Source organism: Schistocerca cancellata, chromosome 6 (assembly GCF_023864275.1).
Source record: "Schistocerca cancellata isolate TAMUIC-IGC-003103 chromosome 6, iqSchCanc2.1, whole genome shotgun sequence".
NCBI classification, from domain to species: Eukaryota; Metazoa; Arthropoda; class Insecta; order Orthoptera; family Acrididae; genus Schistocerca; species Schistocerca cancellata.
The window spans coordinates 643,637,104-643,660,065 of NC_064631.1; the positions used below are offsets into that span (position 1 = coordinate 643,637,104).

At 39.2% G+C, this 22,962-nt stretch overlaps 1 protein-coding gene across 3 annotated transcripts in view; it reads right to left on the reverse strand.

The window, feature by feature from the left end:
* Window positions 1–1,465: 1,465 nt before the first annotated feature.
* The window catches only part of LOC126190666 (CD109 antigen), an 818,148-nt gene continuing 796,651 nt past the window's right edge, over window positions 1,466–22,962 (reverse strand). For all 3 annotated transcript variants that reach the window (XM_049931111.1, XM_049931109.1, XM_049931110.1), the window contains 5 exons: window positions 18,827–18,988; window positions 18,541–18,734; window positions 18,282–18,456; window positions 3,826–3,931; window positions 1,466–3,607 (listed from right to left, as the gene is read on the reverse strand). In XM_049931111.1, coding sequence (XP_049787068.1) covers window positions 3,414–3,607; window positions 3,826–3,931; window positions 18,282–18,456; window positions 18,541–18,734; window positions 18,827–18,988 — 831 coding nt within the window. In that variant the 3' untranslated portion in view covers window positions 1,466–3,413. The remainder of the gene's footprint in view (window positions 3,608–3,825; window positions 3,932–18,281; window positions 18,457–18,540; window positions 18,735–18,826; window positions 18,989–22,962) is intronic.

Sequence of the window (22,962 nt, forward strand, 5' to 3'; positions counted from 1 at the left end):
TTTTGCTAGATAAACTTTTGTTTTTAATTAGGATGAGGAACTGCATGCAGGCCGCCAAATGCGGTATTTTTTCTGCACCCTGTAGTTGCACTGACCTAAATACAAGCTGAAGGCTAAACAACATGTCATGATGAAACTGATCATTACTGAAGCAAAGTGAGGGTATCCAGATTTGTGCCCATTACAACAATTCCACCATTTTTCCTTCATAAGGGGGGAGGGGTGAGAAGTACATAAAAGATGGTGTCTGTAGTCAAGCAACTAACAGTGCATTGACTGAAAGGACTTTGTAATTCAAAAGAACGGAAAGCAGTCTAGGACAAATATTCGGGTACAGTGAAGGACATACCCACAACCCAACACAATGGAGATGCAGCAAGACAAGAAAAGAGAAAATTTGACGGTCAAAAGACAAAAATGTTCCATTAATAAAATACAATTGAAAAACTATCAGTCAAAATCAATCATAGTTTCATTCCTTTACATAATGTTAAGAGCATACAACAAATTGACAAGAAAGAGACAGTTGACTGTGAAGAATGCTTGGATGGCACAAATGGAACAGGACTGGTCCGGCACACAGTTTTGTAAACCAGTTGCTTACGGTAAACGCAGTGAGTACTCTGGCACATGATAAGAAATGTTAATACTTTATTAGTTATTACAAAAAATATTTATTCTCATTTCAACACATAATACCATATAAGTTACATTTTCTGAAGAGAACACTGCTGACATGAAGAAAAAAAAAAAAAAAAGTCACACTACAAAATCCACACATTTAAATAAAGGTTCTATTAGTGCGTTTTTTTCACCCTTGTCAACAACATTCTGAGCAAAATTCAAAGAATCACAGAGTTATATTTAGCTTCTTGAATTTACATGAATTTTAATACACTAATGAAATATTTACAATACAAACTTTTAACTCATATCTTTTATCTTCACATATTGGCTTTATACAATTGTATAATTCCATTCACATGTAAACATTCATAAAATCTGGAAGATTTTTTTTAAATTTCCTACTCTACAATAATAAACAAAAAAACTAAAAATAATAAAAATCAATGACACAGTCATTGAGTTATGGACGGTATGTGAGAGACTAAGTTAGAGCTATATATGCTCTAAAAGCGAGAGGTTAAGAGGAACTACCAAGTCCTTACATTTGATTTAAATAATGCAAGAGAAATTTCTTCTGATTTGGTCCCTACATTACCTCCCGACTTGTACCACATTCAGTTATTTTAAAGCATCTGTTTTACACTGTTAATTGTTTTAAAGGAATAGATAATGTTTTCCCAATAAATATCGAATTATGTGCTAAAATGTGTGTGTGTGTGTGTGTGTGTGTGTGTGTGTGTGTGTGTGTGTGGGTAGCAAGCATGGGCACAGGAGAGGACAGGAAGACAGTGAAATAGAGACCAAGAGAGAGAAAATTGGGGGGAGGGGGGGGGAGGGAAGGGGGGGGGGGGAGACAGGTGATTTTGCAATTACATGATGCTATTAAAAGCAAAAAAGTATCAAAACATGTTCTATCACCTAGACTTTTTGTCACATAACTTTCCCTAATACCAAAAATTTCTAATTTTCAATTACATTTCTCATTTACAATTAAATTTCTCATTTTCAGTTAAACTTCTCATTTTCGTATGTGCACAGTGTAAGGGTTATTCCTTACACACTTTTATGATATTAACTGAAATTCCATGATGGAAAACCCATTTAAATAAAGTTAGGGCAGGCATACTATTAAATACGCATGAAATATGGATAATTTTTTACATACGAACAAAATTTTGAAAGTTAGCTAATATTAAATGTTAATGTGTGTCTATGAACCACCCATATTCAATCTGTAGGTCAGTGGCTGCCTGTCCTCATTAAGCCCACCTCTTCCAACCCTCACTTCTCTATTACGTGTCAACACATGCATGAAATGTCATGTCTTTTCTGGCAGTCAAAAGTTTGTGTTAACTGTGCACTACATATTACAGTGGACATAGTACTGTCTATTTTCCGAAACTGAAACAAATAATGCAGCTCCTACTTAAGCAACCTAAATTTGTATGTTCAGTGTGAAGTAGTTGTTTACAAGTAAACAGAATAAACTTAGTTGTTACAAGTTTCTGAAGCCACAGATGCACACACACAAATGGCATACAAATGCACATGCCAATAAGTCTTAGCATATAATTCTCAGAAACACTGACACTAAGATATATGATAACCGCGATTAACATTTCATATTTCTGTGGTCTTCATTTCTTAGTTGCTTGAGACATCTATGTGAAATCACAAAATTTCTCTATCAAAAAAATAAAATTTCCACTGATGTGCCAACTGGTAATATACTATGAGATATAAAACAACTCTGTTACATACAACTTAGTATAGTTTCACTCTGCTGACAACACTGATTTTCTTCACAGAAGTTAGGCAATTAGTGTAGTATAAACATGGATAAATAGCTGAAAAAGCTTTTTAAGATGAATAAATGACTGCATAACTGAATCAAAGAGGTATTCTGGACCTTATTTCCATAAGTCACTGGAGAGACCTTAAATAATGTGCTGAGCCTTAAATGTGATACCCAACTTGTACGTGAAGAGAGCAAAGAGCACGAACACAGTGTACTCTTGCGTGTACTGTTCAAACCAAATAAGCATCAGTTAAATACAGTTAGTTTGTTACAAAAACTGTACCTCGCATCTTCACACTCATAACTCCCCCCCCCCCCCCCCCCCTCAATAATGTGTGCAGTGCACACACTTTTGTTTATAAATACACATGTACCATCAGCACAATTTATATCACAAACATCCACCAGTCATATCATGAAAGCTATTTTGAAGCATGTTAAATGTATTACAATTTGAAACTTAAATGTGTTACAGTTTTAAGTTCAAACCATGTATTTTTACATACAACAGAAACTTATAGAAGGTTTTATCATCCATTTGTACCCACAATATCATAAATCAAATCTGGATCACAGGAGAAAATAAAATCCACGTTGGGCATTACAATGGTTCATTCATGAGAAAAATGAAGCTTCAGGTAAGTGTATTCAATATGCTGCTTACACTGAAACTTTCTAATATTTTTAAATTCTCCTGATGTCCAATCATGACTCCAAACAATTAATAGCTCTTTACATCAAAGCTACCATCACCACATAGTCTTATATGTGTACATCACCTGAGAAATACATCAGTTCAACAACTTTGGTCTCCAATACAAAATTCTCTCCTTTAGCTTGCTGCTCCTACACCCAATGGAAGATATCTGTTTAAAAAACTGTCATTGCTGTAGCACTGTGACACCTCACAATTCCTAAATGCAAAACTTCAAATGTTTCTGCATCCTGCCAATTGTGTTTCTTTCTGCCTTTACAGGCTGTCTCTTTGTTACAGATGAGAAAAGGAATACACATGCCTCAGTAGAATTATGCTGCTTGTGAAAATGAGGACCGTAAATGACACAGATATAGTTGTCGCCAGATTGTAGATAGGGCAGTAAGGACACTGGCTGCTTCCACAAACTTCACAAATGTTTAGCAAATATGTCTGTAGTGAGTCAAATACTGTTTCATTGAAGCGTTCTGCAACAATAAAAGTACAAAGTGTTACATCCACATTTGTATTTACTACCAACATTATTATAAGAAGCCAACACCATAAACAAAAATAAATCTTATCTCTCACACAGTTATCATATCTAACAAAATGATTGGAATGGTTGAAGTGTAGATTGATAAATGACTTGAGAACTACTGTTGCACCTACGGTAGACTCAAAAGCTTAACTGAGGTGATCTTACCTGGAGCATAGTAGTCGTAAACCCTTATCGGAAGGTAACGAGACATATTTGCCACCGGATACCATCGTTCTATTGTGAAATTGATGCAAGTATCTGTGTGATCCAACTGAAATACAAATTTCATATGAGAAGAGACAAAAGATTGAAGATAAAAAATGCAACCAGTAAAACCAAAATTCATAAAGATGGGAAAGGAAAAGCCTTCTTTAAATTACCTGTGCAGCATCTCAGTACACTTTTTGTATTGTTTGTATATCAATTTTTCAATTTGTTTGGATAAAACTGAACACTTCATTTTCACGTTACACTTTAATTCTATTATGAGCATAATGTTTAATAGCTTTCTAACTAAGGAATAAACGTATGTTATCTCAGAACTAACTAGTAGAAACCATTGATCATAACATAATATTCCATTAGGATCAGAAACTAGTATTGAAACTGTTCTTAAATAAGTTAGTTTCAATTACCGACAATTTCACAGCCACTTTGATCTCTCTAAATAAGATTATGTTATTTCATACAACTACTGCATTTGATTATTACTCAGAATCTTTTCCACACATGAAAACAGAAAGTAAACATCTAATGATTAATTTCTTCACAGTTATTTCAATAATTTCTTGTGATATTTCCTTCAAAGTACAATATTAATAATCTTACTACTCAACCACATGGGAACCACAGTAAAGAGCTGTCAAGTCATCAATAATGTATTGTTCTTATACTTTCTACACGTCAGGAGTAGTGCATAAGAGCATCTCATATCAGTACATTAATGGCACAAGATGCGGCCAACATGTTTCTAGATCACAGACAACTTTATAATTAAGGTCAGCAACCGTGGCTCCCTGTGATTTACATTCAACACACTGTCACACCTCCACTCAGATATCATCTTTACAGTTTTCATGACACACTTCTTCTGCTTACTGGAAGTATTTGTAATCAAAATGAAGTCAGGCAAAATAAAAAAAAAAAAAGAAAATCCAGGGTAGAATGTAACAATATTATGAGAAGGATAGTTTGCTACTCACCACATACCAGAGATGCTGAGTCTCAGATAGGCACGACAAAAAGCTGTCAGAAAGTGAGCTTTCGGCCAGCAAGGCCTTCTTCGGAAATAGACAATACACACACACACACACACACACACACACACACACACACATATGACAACAGTCTCTGGCTGCTGAGGCAAGACTGAGTTTGTGTGGGAGTGTCTGTGTATGTAGTCTTTTTTCAGACAAAGGCCTTGCTGGCTGAAAGCTCACTTTCTGACAGTTTTTATGATGTGCATCTCTGCGACTCAGCATCTCCAGTATATGGTGAGTTGCAACTATCCTTTTCATAATACTGTTACAACATGAAGTCAGTTTATTTCATATTCTGATATGTCAGTAGTACCAGTTCCTTCCAAAACTATTTTTGCAACAGAAATCTTGGCTTGTTGTGCACTTCTGAACATTGTGTGCTCTATGGCTTTCTGAGGCAACCCTCAGTGTGGATGGTCTCTTCGAGCTGCCTCCGAGTGCCAGTGTGTGCTGCTACTCGTAACTTTGGTAAGTACAGCTTGGGTTTTTATTATGCGGTTTTCCACAGAAAACATCATCTATAAACAGACTGTGTACTGTGTGCAGCACATTTGATACAAACACAAAAATGCCCCCCTGCACTGCCCATTTCACCATTCACTTTTGAGCATGAAGAACTTGTGTCCACCATAGCAGAACAGTGGGTATTAAACTAATTGTGAATAGGATCACCTGAAATTTTTTCAAACATAGGTCTGCAGTTGAAAGAAACTTTGTAAACAACTTCATAACTGCCTGCAACTCTCACCTTCTTGGTTTATTCTCAGTACAATTGTACAGTTCAGGCCTTCCTACAACGTTTTGTATATAAATCCATGACCTGAGACTGCACTTTTGAGAGCAAAATAGTTAATATATTTAAAATTTGGCAATATTTGCAATCATGGTTGATTCCATATTCATAATTGACATCTAGTGTATTTCAAAATGGCTGATGGCTGAAACTGCACAAATCAAATGAGAATAAATCATAAAGTACAGTTATGGAATCATTTCAAAAACAGTCTATTTTGGAAGCTACCAAGTGTGGAAGGATCTGAGAACTTGGTGGCAGCTAACACTACTGTAAATAAATTTCAACATACTGATGGCAAAATTAGTGAGACGACAATTTCTGATGCAGGATAGAGTATATAGTCAGCTGTCATTATTAAAATTTACATAACAATTCTTATGAATTAATCATCCAAAGTGGAGCTATCGCAATTTTTATAAAGAAATCTAGTTAACAACTTATCCAATACCACACAACAGTCAATCAAACTGCATACAAAAATAAATAAATGAAATAAAAGTATATTGGATACTGTGGAGATATTTCTGAGCAAATTTGTAAGGAAATAGTTTTCAGCAATTTTGTAACTGCACACATATACCTTCACAGAGAAATAATATCAATCAGACTTTTAACTGAGTTCTGTAGTTAATTCCTGTCATTCACAGTACCTAAATATCATTTCTGATACTTTTTTGTGGAGTAGGTTCATACTCCTAAAGCAGACACCTAAGACTGCTCCCGCAGGCATTGAACAAGGCTGCCAGAATAGGTCTGAATAGTATCAGATGTCAAATGTCACAACAGGAAATTACTCAGGAGAGCCCCTTGCTATGCTACTATTTACTATACTAAGTAACATGCAGCTAAGCAGAGTTGATCACCTCCTACGACTATTAATTTGCTGCAAAATGTTACAACAGATGAAAAACCACACAATGTGTGTCTATACAATCAAAACAGAGACGTTAAGCTTCCCACATTCTCACCAAAACAACCACAACTCCAGTTCATGCAGGTTGAATGTGTATTTCATCACCGCAGTGTGTCACATAACACTGGTAATTTTAATATAGTGGTTTCACATCTGGACCCAGAAGAGATATAAGAAACCGAAGAAACACTCAAATAACTAATTTACACTGCAATAAAGAAAGCTCTTCCACAGCATTACACATTGTCACCATAACATCGATTACAAGACATTGTCACAGATAATAAGACAGGTGACAAGTCTCCATCACAAGTCGTCAAGTACTTACGTTAATCAGTGGGCCCTGAACTTCTGCCTGATAAATCTTTGTGTGTGCTATGACTTTGCAAAATTCCAGCCAACTTTCGTGCTGTCATGTCACAACCAGACTTGCTGTTGCAAGCCTTAGCAAAAAATGCAGACACCATCGCAAACAGCTTAGGTGAAATTTCTGCACAAGTAACAACACTCAACATGCAAATTAGCAACATACTGAAAACAACTACAAAGTAACAGCCAGAAAAAAAGAAACAATGCTGCCCCACAAGACTTGACAGAGCAATTGTAGTGTCTATCTACAAAGGACCAGTAACACACTAACTGTAACAACACAATATGTGCTTGCTGTGGCCAACAATTCCACAATTCCTAACTACACTGAAAACAGTTAATGTTGCCACGTGGATTCTCAGCTTACAGTATAATCGGTGCAGACTTCCTATGTAACTTTCGACTCATGTCCAACCTGCTAAATCGTTGATTGGTACCAATACCCACAGAGAAGATACTAACTTCCACATCAGGTCAAATGTAGTGCCTACAGCTTCTCACATGAAAGTGTCTGTTCCCTCTACCACATCATCTGCACGGGGGATATTATCATTCAATTTCATACCAGCAGTAACATAGCGCACACATTCACATCGTGCAAGAACAACTCTGTGAGTCCTAACAATTCGTATACTGCAGGCAACACCACAACACTATCTGAGGAAGTACTTTTTGTAACCAGCTTGTGGACTTTCCACTACTCACTAAACACAGCAGTGACACCAGCAAACACACACACACACACACACACACACACACACACACACACTACTCCACATTACGTCCCCATAACACCGGGTCACCTGATCACTTCCCGTGTCTAAAGAGAGTGCCTAGCAGTGTAAATACAGTTTGACTAAGTTCTGAAAGTGAGTGTTGCAACCAGGTCTGATAGTCCTTGGATCCCTCCAATTGATATGACACGTAAAAAGGATCACGGAGAGTATGTGGAGGCTACAGGGCACCCCATATCCAAAGTGGCTGATTTTACAAATACTATTTGCAACACCAAAATACTCAGTGTTGCAGACTGCACCAAGCCATTTTCCCAAATTCTCATGAGTCCACCCCACAATAAATAAGCAGCAGTGATTACACCACTAGGATTGTTTCAGCACAATTTTATGCCATATGGACCCAGAAACACTACATATTATACAGATGACATTTCAGCATTCTCTACTTAAACAGAGCAGCATGTCAAACATCACTGTGCTGAGTTATTATTGATGCCACTTGCTCAAACTGTGTGCTGCCCAGTAACCAATCACAGCACTATTCTCACGCAAATACAGGGTGTGCATTAAGTCCGGGAACACTTTCAAAATGGTTCAAATGGCTCTGAGCACTATGGGACTTAACTTCTGAGGTCATCAGTCCCCTAGAACTTAGAACTACTTAAACCTAATTAACCTCAGGACATCACACACATCCATGCCCGAGGCAGGATTCGAACCTGCGACCACAGCGGTCGAGCGGTTCCAGACTGTAGTGCCTATAACCGCTCGGCCACCACGGCCAGCGAACACTTTAAATTATTTACTGCACATGAACCAAACATTGTGCAGATATCATACATATGTCATTTTGAAGAGAACCCCATTTCATGTATACCGATACAGCATAGTTTGGTAATTTGCTGATAGTCAGCGCTAGTCACAAACATGGCGAGTTCAGGTGCGGAACAAGCTTTGTGTGTGTTAGTTCAACAAAAACATATGTGCTACAGCTGTTTAACGAAACTTTTGAACAAAGTACACTAAGAAACCATCAACAAGGAAGGCCATTTACCACTGGCACAACAAATTTGTTATGATGGGTTGCTTGTGCTTGGCAAAGAGAAGCAGATGTCCCAGTGTGAGTGAAGTGAATGTGGAGCGCCTATGAGAGACATTCATAAGGAGTCCAAAGAAATTGGTGCGTCGTGCATCCCGTGAACTCCAAATGGCACCAATGACAGTGTGCAAAGTCCTGGGACAGAAGTTGTCTATGAAACAAGTTAAATTGGAGCTAGTGCAGAAGCTCAATGGTGACGACAAAGACAAGCATTTTGAGTTTTGTTCAAAGTTGCAACAATGGAATGAGGATGGGGATGGCATTGTTGATCATTTAATTTTTAGGGACCAAGCCACTTATCACACTAATGGGAAAGTGAACAGGCAAAATTGTCAAATCTGGGGTATAAAGCATCCTCAAGAATGCATTGAATTTAAGTGCGATTCTCCAAAGGTAAATGTTTTTTGTGCCTTGTCATGTTGAAAACTGTACAGGCCAATCTTCTTCGCTGGGAGCACTGTCACTGGATATTCCTACTTGTCCATGTTGCAGCAATGGCTGATGCCTAAGATGCAATTGAACTCTCCATTCATCTTTCAGCAGGATGGAGCTCCACCCCATTTTCATCGTGAAGTTCGTGGGTACCTGAACAAGGAACTGCTGCATCGATGGATAGGCCGTGCTACAGAAGGAGACAGCTGTTTCATGAACTGGCCTCCCGGATCACCTGATCTCACTCAGTGGGACTTTTTTCTGTGGGGACAGATTAAATATCTGGTGTATGTACCACCTCTACCACCACGTGATGTAGCAGAGCTCCGGGTGAGAATATGGGAAGCGACTGCCACAGTCAACAATGCCATGCGGGGATGGGTATGACAAGAATTCGATTACCATATTGATGTCCGCTGGGTCACTCATGGTTCACATATTGAATGTTTGTAAAAAAGCTTTTAGAGTTTCTGTTCAAAATGCAATATGTATGACATCTGTACAATGTTTAGTTCTTGTGCAACAAATAATTGAAAGAGTTCCTGGATTTTATGAACATCCTGTATACTACAGGCAATCATGAAGTCCTGAGGGCAAGGCAGCTTACCACAACCTTAAGAAACATCTGTCACAGGTAACATTGTAGGAACACCCAAGACTGAGCTCCTCTTTGGTACTTATGATCAATGCGAGCACAACAGCAGTAGATTCAGCTCTGCAACAAAAAATGTATGGCAAATGACGGCCACTCTGTCTTTTCTAAGAACTTAATGCAGCAGCACCAGAACTGGAGTGCTTTCGACCATGAATTGCTTGTTATTTACTTAGCCATCAAGCATTTCCAGCCCTATGTCAAAGGGAGACATTTCACAATTTTTACAGATCGCTACCTGCTACCAGAAACCTTTAAGCAAGACACAGACCTCAGCTCACTGTGATGTGCAGGCATGTCAAGTACGTGTATATCACACAATTCCCACCTGACGTGTTTCACAAAGCGGGGAAAGACAACTTGGTCGCAGACTGACCATCTTGGAACTGTAGCAGTTTAAACTCAATTCACTGGACAGAGATGGCATCTAAATGACAGTGAGATTCTCTCTTACACCATCTTATACAGGAGCAGTGAACAGAGTTGCAGCTCAGATGTGTGTCAGCTCCAAATTTGTCGGACAGAATTTGGTGTGATGCAGTAAATGGGAGGCAGTGACCCTACATACCAGGACATCACCACCATCGGTTTTCAATGCACTGCATAACCTGGCTCACCCAGGAATCCGAGCCGCAGCAGCCAAGTTAGTTTCCAACAATGGCATGTGTGTCCCAGAGCATAAAAAGACTGTCGCACACAGGCACGTGCACACCTGTTACGTCATCGTAATAAGATCGGCAACCACATTTTCGTGCCTCTCTCTCACTTTACAATGCCATCAGCATGATTTTACCATATGTGTGGACATTGACGGCCCATTGCCATAATCTTTGGGACATCATTATTCACTCATGATCATCAATCGTTTCACCAGGTGACGAGATGTTGCCACAATCCAGGATGTGTCTGCAGAGATGGTTGTGAGCATTGGTGCAGATGTGGTTCTTCAGGTTTGGCTTTTCAGAAAATATAACCACAGACTGTGAGGAGCAATTTCAAACCCAACTTTTCCGAAAACTTTTCCTACTGTGTGGCTGCAACCACATGCACACTACAGGCTATCACCCTGCCAGTCAAAGGGATGGTGTAAGTGGTTCCACCACAAGCTCAAAACTGCTCTAATGTGTAACCCCTCGTTGTGATCGAAAGCACACTAAGATTGAGAATGATAGTGAAAGAAGAAGCACAATGCTCCCTGCACCATTAGTCTATGGTGAGCAGCTGCAGTTTCCAGGAGAATAATCACACCAGTTGTTCCAGAGGTATGTACACAGTTCATGCAACAACTCGGAATGAGGAAACACTGAGTCTACCGGCCCTGTCAAACATGAAGACTAGCAGTTGTTTGTGCACAGGAATGATGCAGTGCATCCACAACTCATTTAACCTTACTTTGGATCCTGAAGGAAAGTCTCCAGATAAAGCCACAATTCCCAAATTGACGTGTACACCTAGGAGGGTGCACTCCTTGGTCAGCCCTCGTCACTTCACTCCAATGTAGAGGACACCAAAGCAACACTAGCAGAACAGGAACACCCAAAGCCTGCACCACCCGACTTCACAAGAACTGGGAGACAAGTCAAGTGCAAGTTCGCCATGACCCAGTGTCAAAAACAAAAAAGGGTGGGAGGAAGGGGGAGCTGATCTGGTGGCATCGATTGATTTACTTCGCCACAATGATTGACTGAAGTTACCACTGATTATAAAGGAATCGTTGCTTGGTTGGCATGGTTATTATTTATTCTCTTTACAATTGTGTTTCATGCAAGAGTGAATAAATATCAGTCATCAAACTAAACAGCTATTTATGTCAAAACTATCTATCATACAAAGTTTCCATAAGTTAATCAGTATCTTCTCGGCAGTTGGATTGTAATTTATATTAGCTTCATTCACTGAGTCACATTCAGATGCAGATGGAACACTATTTAAGATAGCAGTCCATTCTACCAGTAACACCTTGATGATTCTATACAAATGTTCCAATAACCTAAAGTCTTTCATTAAGTATTAACTGCACCATCTGTAAGGGACTCCATAGAAACATCACCCCTAGCTCAGTATGGTGAACCACCGCCTCTTAATTTATAAGATTTGTTACAATCTGCATCCAAGCACCTTCTTAGCTATGCTATACCCACCTTTTTCTAGTTGCAGAAAGAGGAGTAAAATCTACGTGGTATCTTTATCATATTTTGGTGATCCTACACATTGAAACACATCTTTGCCTCATATCTAAATGCTGGGGAGAATCATGGGGCTATCATTGGAAGTGTGAGATGTCGGTTTAGCCCCACAAATAGATCTGCTATGTAAACAAAGTGGTCCTACTTTTAGTGTCAAAACTGGGCAACATTATGCAAATGAAAACAATCTGGCCTTGATATGGCCTTCAGTGAAAAGACTGGACTGATGTTGCTGTGCATGCTAGTCTGTGCAATCCTCCGCATCTCTGCTGCAGTCTACATCAACTTGAACCTCTTTTCGTTATCCGAGCCTCGGTATCCCTCAACAATCCCCCTCTCAACTTCCTCCCATTACCAAACTGACCATTCCTTGATGTCTGAGGATGTGACAGTCCACACGAGCCACAAATATGGAATGCCGCAGCAAACTGTGTGGAAGATTCTGGAGTGGCAGTTACCGCCTCACTGGATCATCAATGTTGGTCACTACATAAATAACAAACTTACACATTGCTGGATCAAGCATAATGGTGGTGACTATACGGCTCTATTCCCTTCGCCCCTCATCCCTCCACCACGTCACCTGACCTAACATCTTGTGACTTTTTCCTTCGGGGGACATTAAGGACCATGTTTAAGAAGCCACACTCACACTGTCAAGAATACTGGAACAGCTCAGAGAACTCATCAGTGTTGCTGTGATGGCCATTAACAGGCTGCTGCTACATGAAGTATGGAACAACTACTACATGAAGTATGGAACAACCTGGATTACCACTTGGATGTGTGACCAAAGGAGCACTCCTAGAATATTAGTAGAGTGCAAAATGCAAACTTGGGAATTCATAGTCCTATTCATGCATCAATCTTTGTTGTGCACAAAATAGTTTGAAGAATATAGAACTCTGAAAATGAATGGCTCATTTACAGTGGCCCTCTATACTGAGAAGAGAAGAGATAGTAATAAATTATTCTCTTCCAGAAATGCTTTCTGTATTATAGAGAAGACAGATAAGACAAAACAATTAGATATTTAAGGCTAAAGCAAAATTAAGGTAGGTAATTTTTTTGCATAAATCTCACAAAATCAGTTGATACATTTTGTTACAAGAGAATGGTTCAAAATGCCGTATGTCACTCACAGTTAACATCAACGTAAAATCAATTTATCTCACTTTGTTTTGACAAGTACACCATATTTAGAATAAAATTTTCTTCAAGGCTGATATAAAAATGGAGGAAAACATTAGTTTTTTAATTATTTCTGTTTTCTGTGATTTTTTTTTCCTTAAAAAATGTTGTACAATTTATTTGGTCTAACCGTGCAGGTGATGGGGAACATTATGAAAGTTTTTCTGCTTGCCACTGCTGGACCACAACACTCTTAAAAAGTGCTAGTGTATTGGTTGAAAGTAAGTACAAGTGACATTTGGAAACTAAGGTTACAAGGCCCATAGCTCCACCAGAGAATCGAGATTTTCACAGTTAGTACCACTGTTGTGCATGGTGTCACACACTGAAATGAATGAGTGGTAACAGCCATTAGTAGTGTTCCAACTCTTGTTATGGTGACGGCTAAGGATAAGCGCACTCATTTCATTTCCCGCCAAGTGTGAAAGTGCCAAATGTGCACTGAGATACAGTATCTGAATGCCAAGGGTATGAGCACCAGGATGATTTGTTGCAAAATCGTGTCAGTCATGGAAACATGTGACAAAATTGATAAAGAATTTCACTTCTGGAAGAACGGAAATTCATGAAGAAGAGAAAAGTGGATGCCTGTCTGTGGTCACTGATGAACTGGTGCAAAAGCTTAAGAGCATATTCGTTCTGATCGCCATGTGACCATTGATGACCTGGACAAACATTGTCCTGATGTTTCTCGAAACACTGTTCATAAAATTGTGAGAGATCGACTGGAATATTGCAATCTGTGTGTGCGATGGATTCTGAAGATGCTTACTGTAGCACACAACACCAACAGTCAAAACTACATGAACGTTTCCTTATCATTTTGCGGTGACAAAAAGATTTTACTTGACTCCATTGTGATGGCAGATGAAATGTGGGTTTAGCGCCATACCCCAGAGAGCAAGCGACAATTAATGCAGTGGCGCCACACTCATTCTCCTTCAACTAAAGGAATATGTGGGTGGAAAGCATTTTCAGGAAATGAGGAAGTGAAAACTGAAGTGGAGAAACAGTTCAAGGAGTCGAAATTACAATGAAATCCAGGCTATTAGATGCTTACAGGCATCGATAAATATCAACAGGGACAGTTGAAAATGTGTGCCCCGACCAGGACTTGAACCCGGGATCTACTACTTATGTGGCAACACTATCTGACTGAGCCTTCAAGGACACAGAGGATAGTGCGACTGAGGGCACATGAGACCCATATTTCCAACTTACTGTCCACAAACCACATTCGTAGTGCCCCTGCCCACTAAACTCATTACTCGCAACAGTCAATCTACCAATTCCCGTAAGAGTTTGAGCAATGTGAGGGCATCCATACTGAAGAAGATCACTGACCAGTAAGCCTTATCTATATGGGGATGGTATCTGTTTTTTCGGACAATTCCAAAAGAACAGATACCATCTTCATGTAGTTTAAGGAGTTGGTGGGAGACATCTAAAATGCAGGTATTTAAAAAACTTGTCCCTCGGTTGACAAAATCCATTGGAGTAAATGGATATTATGTGGAAAAATTATGTAATACCTATGCTACCGTTCCTATATGTATCACTGAAATACATGCATTTGTGTTTGTAGCTCAAGTGATTGAGGCTCCTGTTACAAATACAAAAGAGGCCTCTGTTTTTGTAACTCTACATTTATATTGTAGACTAGCTAGCATATGTGGATACTGTCTGCTAAATGTGTTGCGAATAGAATTAACAGCAAAAAATCAATAAATGTAACAGTCATTACATCACATCTGATGTGGCAGTTTTACTGCACGAACAGCAAAAATGGTAGTAAGCACTAAACTGTTTTCCTTTCATCATAATGTGCAGGGGTGTTAAGTTAGAAAAAGTTTTCTAAACGCTTGAAATTATGTGTGAAATTTGTTGCCTGTCACTAAGTGCTCTCATTCTCAGATACTGGATGAATAAAATCTGGGTATTCACATGTTGTGGTCTATACTTCTTTTTCACTGGCATCCTCACCTCTTTGATAAGTAGGTGGTTCCTGCCCCCCACAGGGATGCTTTCCAGACGGTAAGTGATATGTGTACCAAGTTTGGTTGAAATCGGTCCACTGGTTTCGGAGGAGATGTGTAACATACATACATACTTTTTTATAATATGTACCATATTTACTCGAATCTAAACCGCACTCGAAACTAAGCCGCACCTGAAAAATGAGACTCGAAATCAAGGAAAAAAAAAATTTCCCGAATCTAAGCCGCACCTGAAATTTGAGACTCGAAATTCAAGGGGAGAGAAAAGTTTTAGGCCACACCTCCAAATCGAAACAAAGTTGTTCCATTGTACTATGAGACACAATTTAGCTCGAATGAATGACAATACAGCTACAGTAGTTTGGTTCGAGTCGTAAGCTTAGCAGTTAAGCTTTACCACGTAGCCATTGCTATGCGTCAGGCACTCCGTCCGTATTTATACGGGTACCATTCCTTTTTCACGTGCTTTGTCTGGTTTGAATCGATTGCCTATTTTGCTTTGATCTGATAAGTGCCGTTTTCTTTGTTATAGGTGTTTGCGTCACTCTTAAGCTGAAAATGCATTACTGCACTGTGTCATGCATTGTTTGTCGCATTCTAATAGTGCGTGTTTACGGCCTGTCGCGGCTCGCGGCATGCCTTGCTTTTGTGCGCGCTACCGCCGCGTACAATTAAAACAAAAAAGAGAGGAATCGTCTCATTAGCGAAACAATGGCAAGAGACTGCTATTTGTTGTTACTTACACTGCTGCTTTCTTTGATAATGATCAACAAGAATCAAATAATAGACTGCGTATGATAGAACATGTTCTGAACGAGAGTTAGGCGAAAATTTTTCTCCGTTTGAAAATCTTTGCGGCCGCTTCTTTATTACATCAAATTCTGCACAGAAATTAGAATCATCTTAGATTTAAAAATCTAGTCACTTGCCGTGCTTCATTTCAGACTGTATCATTATTAGGCATAAGAATAATACGAATATAAACATGACACGATATGTATATTCTTCCGCGTTTACTGTTGTCTCACTCTAGTTTCGTAGTTTATTAGGCAGACAGGATTTAAATGAGATAGCAGCAAACACGAAAGAATACATGGGAAAATGTTTACATTCGTATTATTCTTATGGTGAAGAGAATACTGTATGTGATTCAAATTTCATCAGGTTCCTATTAGCAACCATCTCTTCTCACAGATAGGAAAAAATTCAGAACGTGGAGTTGGCCATATTGACAAACATCCCAAACAGTCTTGCCAGTCAGATTTTCGTAGTACACTGAAATTGTGCTACATTCGAAGATGAACAATACGGAATTTGTATTTACTTCGTTGGATAATGTATGAAAATGCAGTGGTCGAAACTCGCGGCGGAGAAAAAAAACTCGTCTTCCACTTTTCTTTTTTTTAATTTATTTACTGACACAGAGGTTTTGGCGCCAGTATTTATTTTTGTGCCTACAAAGCATGCCTGTGTCGCGCTACATATATTCGACGGCAGAAGTTAGTTGTGGCGGCACGTGCCAACATTTTTCATAACTTCCGCTTGCTTTGCACTCGATTCTAAGCCGCAGGCGGTTTTTTGGATTACGAAAACCGGAAAAAAAGTGCGGCTTAGATTCGAGTAAATACGGTATATGAATATCTTTTTTTCTGTGATCTAATTTAGATTACATGTAGCCTTTATGGCGCTCCTAGCTACAATGAAGTTACCAGGGAAAACCCCATAAAAATCTGTTTTGTAGCTTTGGAGATTAATGTGCTCAAAGACAAACAGATAGACATGATGGTTTTACTGATTTATTATTAGTGTAGATAACTCTGGTTTTGAAAAAACAAATACGTTCAAAGAAAGTTAGCATCCATCTGCACATTTATATGTTCATACTTTTTACTGCCTGTTATAAGCCTGAATGTTCCCCATATACCTGTGTATGATTACCTAAAAAATAAAGGCAACACTTTGTCTCATGTCTTCAAAGGTCACATTTCTGTGCAAAAAAACTCTGTAGCAGACTCATCAAACACTGAAAAAATGTGAAAGAAAACAGTTTCTCCATGTTCCACCTTATTCTTCCATTCTAAGACTTCAAATTGCCTTATTTCCAGTTTCTTGTCAAGATATGATACTTCCCTATAAATGAAAGCTGTGTTTCAAACTTACTGTAAGCAAGAAATATGGTATGAAAAAAGTACTTCAACTGCTATATGCAATTCTTCCCCAGTGAAGGCATTTTACACAATGTTAGAGAATATCATGAAAGAGATGATCACTGCCATTTCAAATCTATTATTACAACAGTACTTTTTTTTTAAGTTTCTGTTGTCAGTACCTGATCAAGTTTTGTTTCTTTGGTTTAAGAATCTCATAAAATTTTCAATGCATTGTTCAAAATGTGTAGATGTACACCAAATTCATTCCCAGCTGGGGTCCAGTTTTGTGTACAAACATAAATATTTCTCTGAAGGTCACACGGATCTCAAATGTCATATTTAGTTCAACTTTTCTGGTGCATAAGAAATATGTTATGGAATGTTGTATCAATATTTTACATTAAAATGATGATGTGTTGGAAATCTTTTATTTGTGTGTGTACTCCTTACCAATCTGAAAAGACTGCTAAAGAACAAATGTAACTTTTAGTTGTCTAAACAAGTTTAGTATTATATATATGTGTCTTAAATTTAGTATTCTTTTGATTGTTTTCAATTAATAGATTCAGTACTGCAAACAAATGCAGCAGGTGACAAGACAGCACAGTGTCACACCGCGTGAAAATTCAGGTGAAAAATAACGCACTTTATATTTTCCAATCAGCAGCTAAAATTCCACACACTGAATTCCTGCAAAAGGTTACTACCATTTGTGGGGTGGTGAATGCAACTAGGTTTCAGTATGACATATCTGACCATCCCTTGTTGGATAGAAGGACAGACTTGGTGACAAAATTACAGATATAAATAAATAATTAAAAGAGAACTGTTAATACTTACATAATCAAAGTAAAACACAACTTTTTGTTCCAAGAAACGTGCTCTCTGCAAATTCCGCACTTGTCTTGAAAGAATATATGCATCAAGTTTCTGTTGTTGAATTATATAACCAGTAGGTATTGCCACATCTAACACAGCCATGCCTGACCTAACAGACTCATTAAGATTTGTCCATCTGGAAAAAAGTTAAAAGTCTTTTAGTCTCACAAAAAATCACTACAGTATGATAGCCCATAATTATCTATCACCACCAATATACCTCTGACAGCTGGTGTAAGTAATATGTGACTGGTTTCGGCCATGGAAGTCAGCTCTTGTTCTTAATGAAAATGCTTTCACAGGCGGCTGTATCTGGAACTTGGGGTTATCTACATTATACTGTACAGACATTTGAAGTATAGCATAACCAGCTCCCTTAGCCTGAACTTTAACAGTTCCCCAAGCATGTGGAATCTGTAACACATATGACAGTTTAAAAATGATATCTGTGTGGCTGATGTCTCATCATTCAAGAGTATGAGATACAACTGTTGATGTTTACTTACTTCTATTCTTTGAAGGTTTGCTATATTGGTATCATGAACATACAGTGTCTTACGTTCTCCTTGAAGTGCTGTTGCCTCAACCGTTACTGTTAGTGAGGATACATCACGCAACCTTGACCTGGTAGTGTATTCAATCAGAGCCTTCAGTGCAATCACAGTATCCTGGAAGTTGAACAAATCTTACTGTTTCACTGTAAACTTTGCGGAAATGACTAGTTCGATTGTAACAAGTTCATGCAGACACAAAGGGAAAAAGTTTCCTTCATTAGGTTTTTTTTTTTTTTAGGTAATCTAAGAATAAAATATTGTAAAAAAATAGTTACTGATTCTCAGTGTTATGGAAAGGAAAATACAGATAATGCTTAGTGCTCATATTTTAATTATCAAAACTTGACACTCCCTTTCATTATAATTGGAACCAAATCAATGTATTTGGCAGAACTCTTACACAAAAAAAGAACATTACAATTTTCCAGAATTTGGGATAATGAGTGGTCATTAAATCGCAAGTGCGTTCAGTACAAAGGTAATAATTGATTAATCACAAAATCTACTTAAACTTCTACCCTGGATGTAACATTTCATCATGGTTTTCCTTAATGTCTAACCTAAAAGAAATGATCTTCTACATTTATCCACGATTCTTCCCTGTTTCATATGTTGCTTCTCAGCAACGGTACAGTTATTTCAATGTAGCTATAGCCTAAATGGAAACATCCATAAGTTTTACAATTTCAAGTTTGTCTACCTATTCTATACTTTTTTTTTTACTTGTTTATTAATCTCTCCACCTACTCATATGTATGACTATTACAATAAGGAGCAAATGTCCAGCAGTTAAATAAGTCCATTTCACTTTCCTTTCAGAAATTACTGGCTGCATAAAGAGTTTTTAGCACTTTAAAATTGCTAGTTTGCAATACTCAGATGTTCGTGTGTTAGGAAACGCCAAAATTTGCAAACAGCCTGTGTCTACAATGCCATACTTGAGCATATTGTCATAACTGTATCGAATAATGATAAGTACACTGTAACTTTAAGATGCAACAGAGAGACGATTTGAAGATTTGTAAGTAACAAAGGAACTGTTAGAAAAAATATTGGTTCTCCAACACCAGTTTAGCTCTTATAACTATCTGGATGACTAAGTTAGTTTGTCACCACAGGCCACCTTTCACACTTCTCTCCCACAACTTCTGCAGTTTGTATCACCTACCGTTTCCTCACTCTATCACCTTTAACTTTCCCCTATTTTACACACATTGCTTTATCTACCTCAAGGCATCTTTTTTTTTCCAAATTCGACCTATAAAAAGCCTTTGGCTCGTTATCAGTATTTTATTAGTAGAATACTTATTGTATACACAAATTATGTACATATTTTGCGTGGCTTCTATTCACTGTAAATGAATGAAGTTTGTTCTTGCTTCACACACAACACCTACAGTTTAAAATTCAGCATTTTCACCCATTCCTCCATCAAATGTTCCATCCCCATTGCTCCCAAGGAGGGAATGGAGGGGGGGGGGGGTGGGGGGGGTGGTCAGGTCTATAAAAGAGCATCCAATGATCATGTTTGATCCACCAATAATTCATTCACAATATTTCGCATTTGAAATGTGCACTGATGTCACTAGGTTTTACAGCATTTTTTTACAGCTATAAATAAACACATTAAATGCTTACTCTTGTTTTTCTTATACTTTTTAAACAATATATAAATTACTTCTTACTGTAAATATGACAGGTCTAGTTGCAGACAGTTGCTATGATATAAAATATAAACAATCTACATAGCATTGGAGCTGGCTATCATTCATTCATAATAACACATCACTGATACACACAAGCAAGCACATACACACAACCACCAACTCCAGCAGCTTGGGCCTGAATGCAGCTATCACGTGGGATGGAAGCAGCAGTCTGGAGGGGGAGAGGGAGCGGATGGTACAATAGTGGGAGGAGAGAGGAGCACTATCTAGTGCAGTGTCCAGGGGCTATAATGCCAACAAGTGCAGCATCAGGAGGTTGTGGTGGCAGGTGGGTGGGGATAACAGAGAGGAGAAGGAGAGTGTTGGGGAAAGAGGGGCGGGTTTGTTGGCAGAGGGCAACAAACAAAGAGGGTGGGAGACAAGAAGGGGGGGGGGGGGGGAGGTGATAAGACAGAGGGGGTGGAAACTGTTGGGTGGAGTGTGTGGGGACAGTATGTTACTGTAGGTTGAGGACAGGATAATCACAGGATCAGAGAATGTGTTGTAAGGATAACTCCCATCTGTGCAGTTGGGGTAAGATTGTAATGGAGGGGAGGATCCACATGGCTCGGCAGTGGAGCAGCCATTGAAATCAAGCATGTAGTGTTCAGCTGGATGTTGATGCAAACTGAGACTGGCAGGGTTCAGTTTTGGAATTAGATTGGAGGGATTGGCAGCAAAAAAGTGTTTCCATTGCAGGGATTGGGAGAAGAGGAGTAGGTCTTTGACAAGTCCAGCATGGTTAAATTTGGATGTAGGACTAGATGAGAGGCATTTTGATAGGACAGAAAATTCTGCGGAGCTGAGGGTTTTGGTGGAAAGGTTAACAACGGTGTTTCGAGTATGTTTCAGCTGTGGATTTGGCAGTGCTGTAGGAAGTTTTGGGGGGAAGTGACGAGTTGAAAAGGTCAGCTAGGCAGGGTTTAGGTGCTATGAGGGGTGGACAAGGAGGAACACTGTTGGTAGGATTAGGTGTTGGATAGTGGTGCCCCCCAAGGTGGCAGTAAGATGTCAGCAGCTTGGATAATCCAGCTTCTGGAGAGTAAGGGATTCAATTTCAGAGATCTGATGTATGAAGCAGGGATTGCACAGCAGCAATCTCCTGCGGAGGGAGCAGAAGTTGTTCTGGGATGCCCATGCCATGGAGAAGAGATTTGGCAGTACCAGGTTCATGAGGGCTATGGACAGGCAGAATCTGAAAAGGTGAAGGACATTGGGAAAGGAGGGGTGAGATCCAGGGAGAGGAATTTTTATGGTTAGGCCATTTGGGGGGGGGGGGGGGGGGTTCCACGGTTTAGGCAGAATTTAAGAAATAGGATGTGGGACTCGGTTTTACCCAGGGAAGGGGATAATTTTTTGAACTGGTACTGAAAGCTGGAGTGATGCAGAAATGGACAAAATAGGCGTTAATGGTCATGAGTGGAGCTGGATAACTCCTTATCAATACTCGACTGAATCCAGAGCCCAAACATTCCCTAACACTGTTGTTAACATTTGTACCAAAACCCTTGCTCCACAGGAAGTTCCAGTCCTATCAAAATGCCTCACCTTTAGCACTACACTCAAATTTAACCATGTTGGGCTTGTCAAAGACTTACTCTCCTTTCCTGATCCCTGGAACGGAAACACTCATTTGTTGCCAAGTCCTTCAACCAAACCAACCTAATTCCAACAATGAACTCACTAATCGTTCATACACTATCCAACCATGATCCTCCAACCTCCCACTTCACTACCCGCTGGCTACCTAACCACCTGCTGGTAATCTTCCAGGAATTCCTTATCTCCAACTTAGCCTCACCATCCTTCCACAGGTCCCTTCCTCAGAACACCAACATTTCAGCAAAAAAAATAGGCATACACAACCTCAAAACAAATCCTGACCTAATCATCCTACCTACAGACAAAGGTTCCATCACTGTTATGAATTGCAGTAACTATTAGGCACAAGGTGTCCACCAATTATCTGACTCATCCACCTATAAACTCTGCCAGAGTGATCCCATTCCAGAAGTTCAACAAAACTTCCAATCCCTGTTTAAAGCATTAGGCACTTCCTAGAACCTCCCTGCTGAATCCATTTTCCTCCTCACTCCTGTGACACCTCACACACCCAATGTCTACATGCTTCCCTAAATCCACAAGCCCAACAGTCCTGGATGCCCCACTGTGGCTGGTTTTGTGCCCCCACTATAAGAATTTTGGCCCTCATTGACCAACACCTCCCACCAGTTGCCCCACATCAAAATTACCAACCACTTCTTTCACCAACTCTCCACCATCCCCACTCCTTTACCTCCTGGATTCCTGCACTTCACTGTTGATGCCACATCCTTATACACCAACATCCCTCATGCCCATGATTGTACCGTTACTGAACGG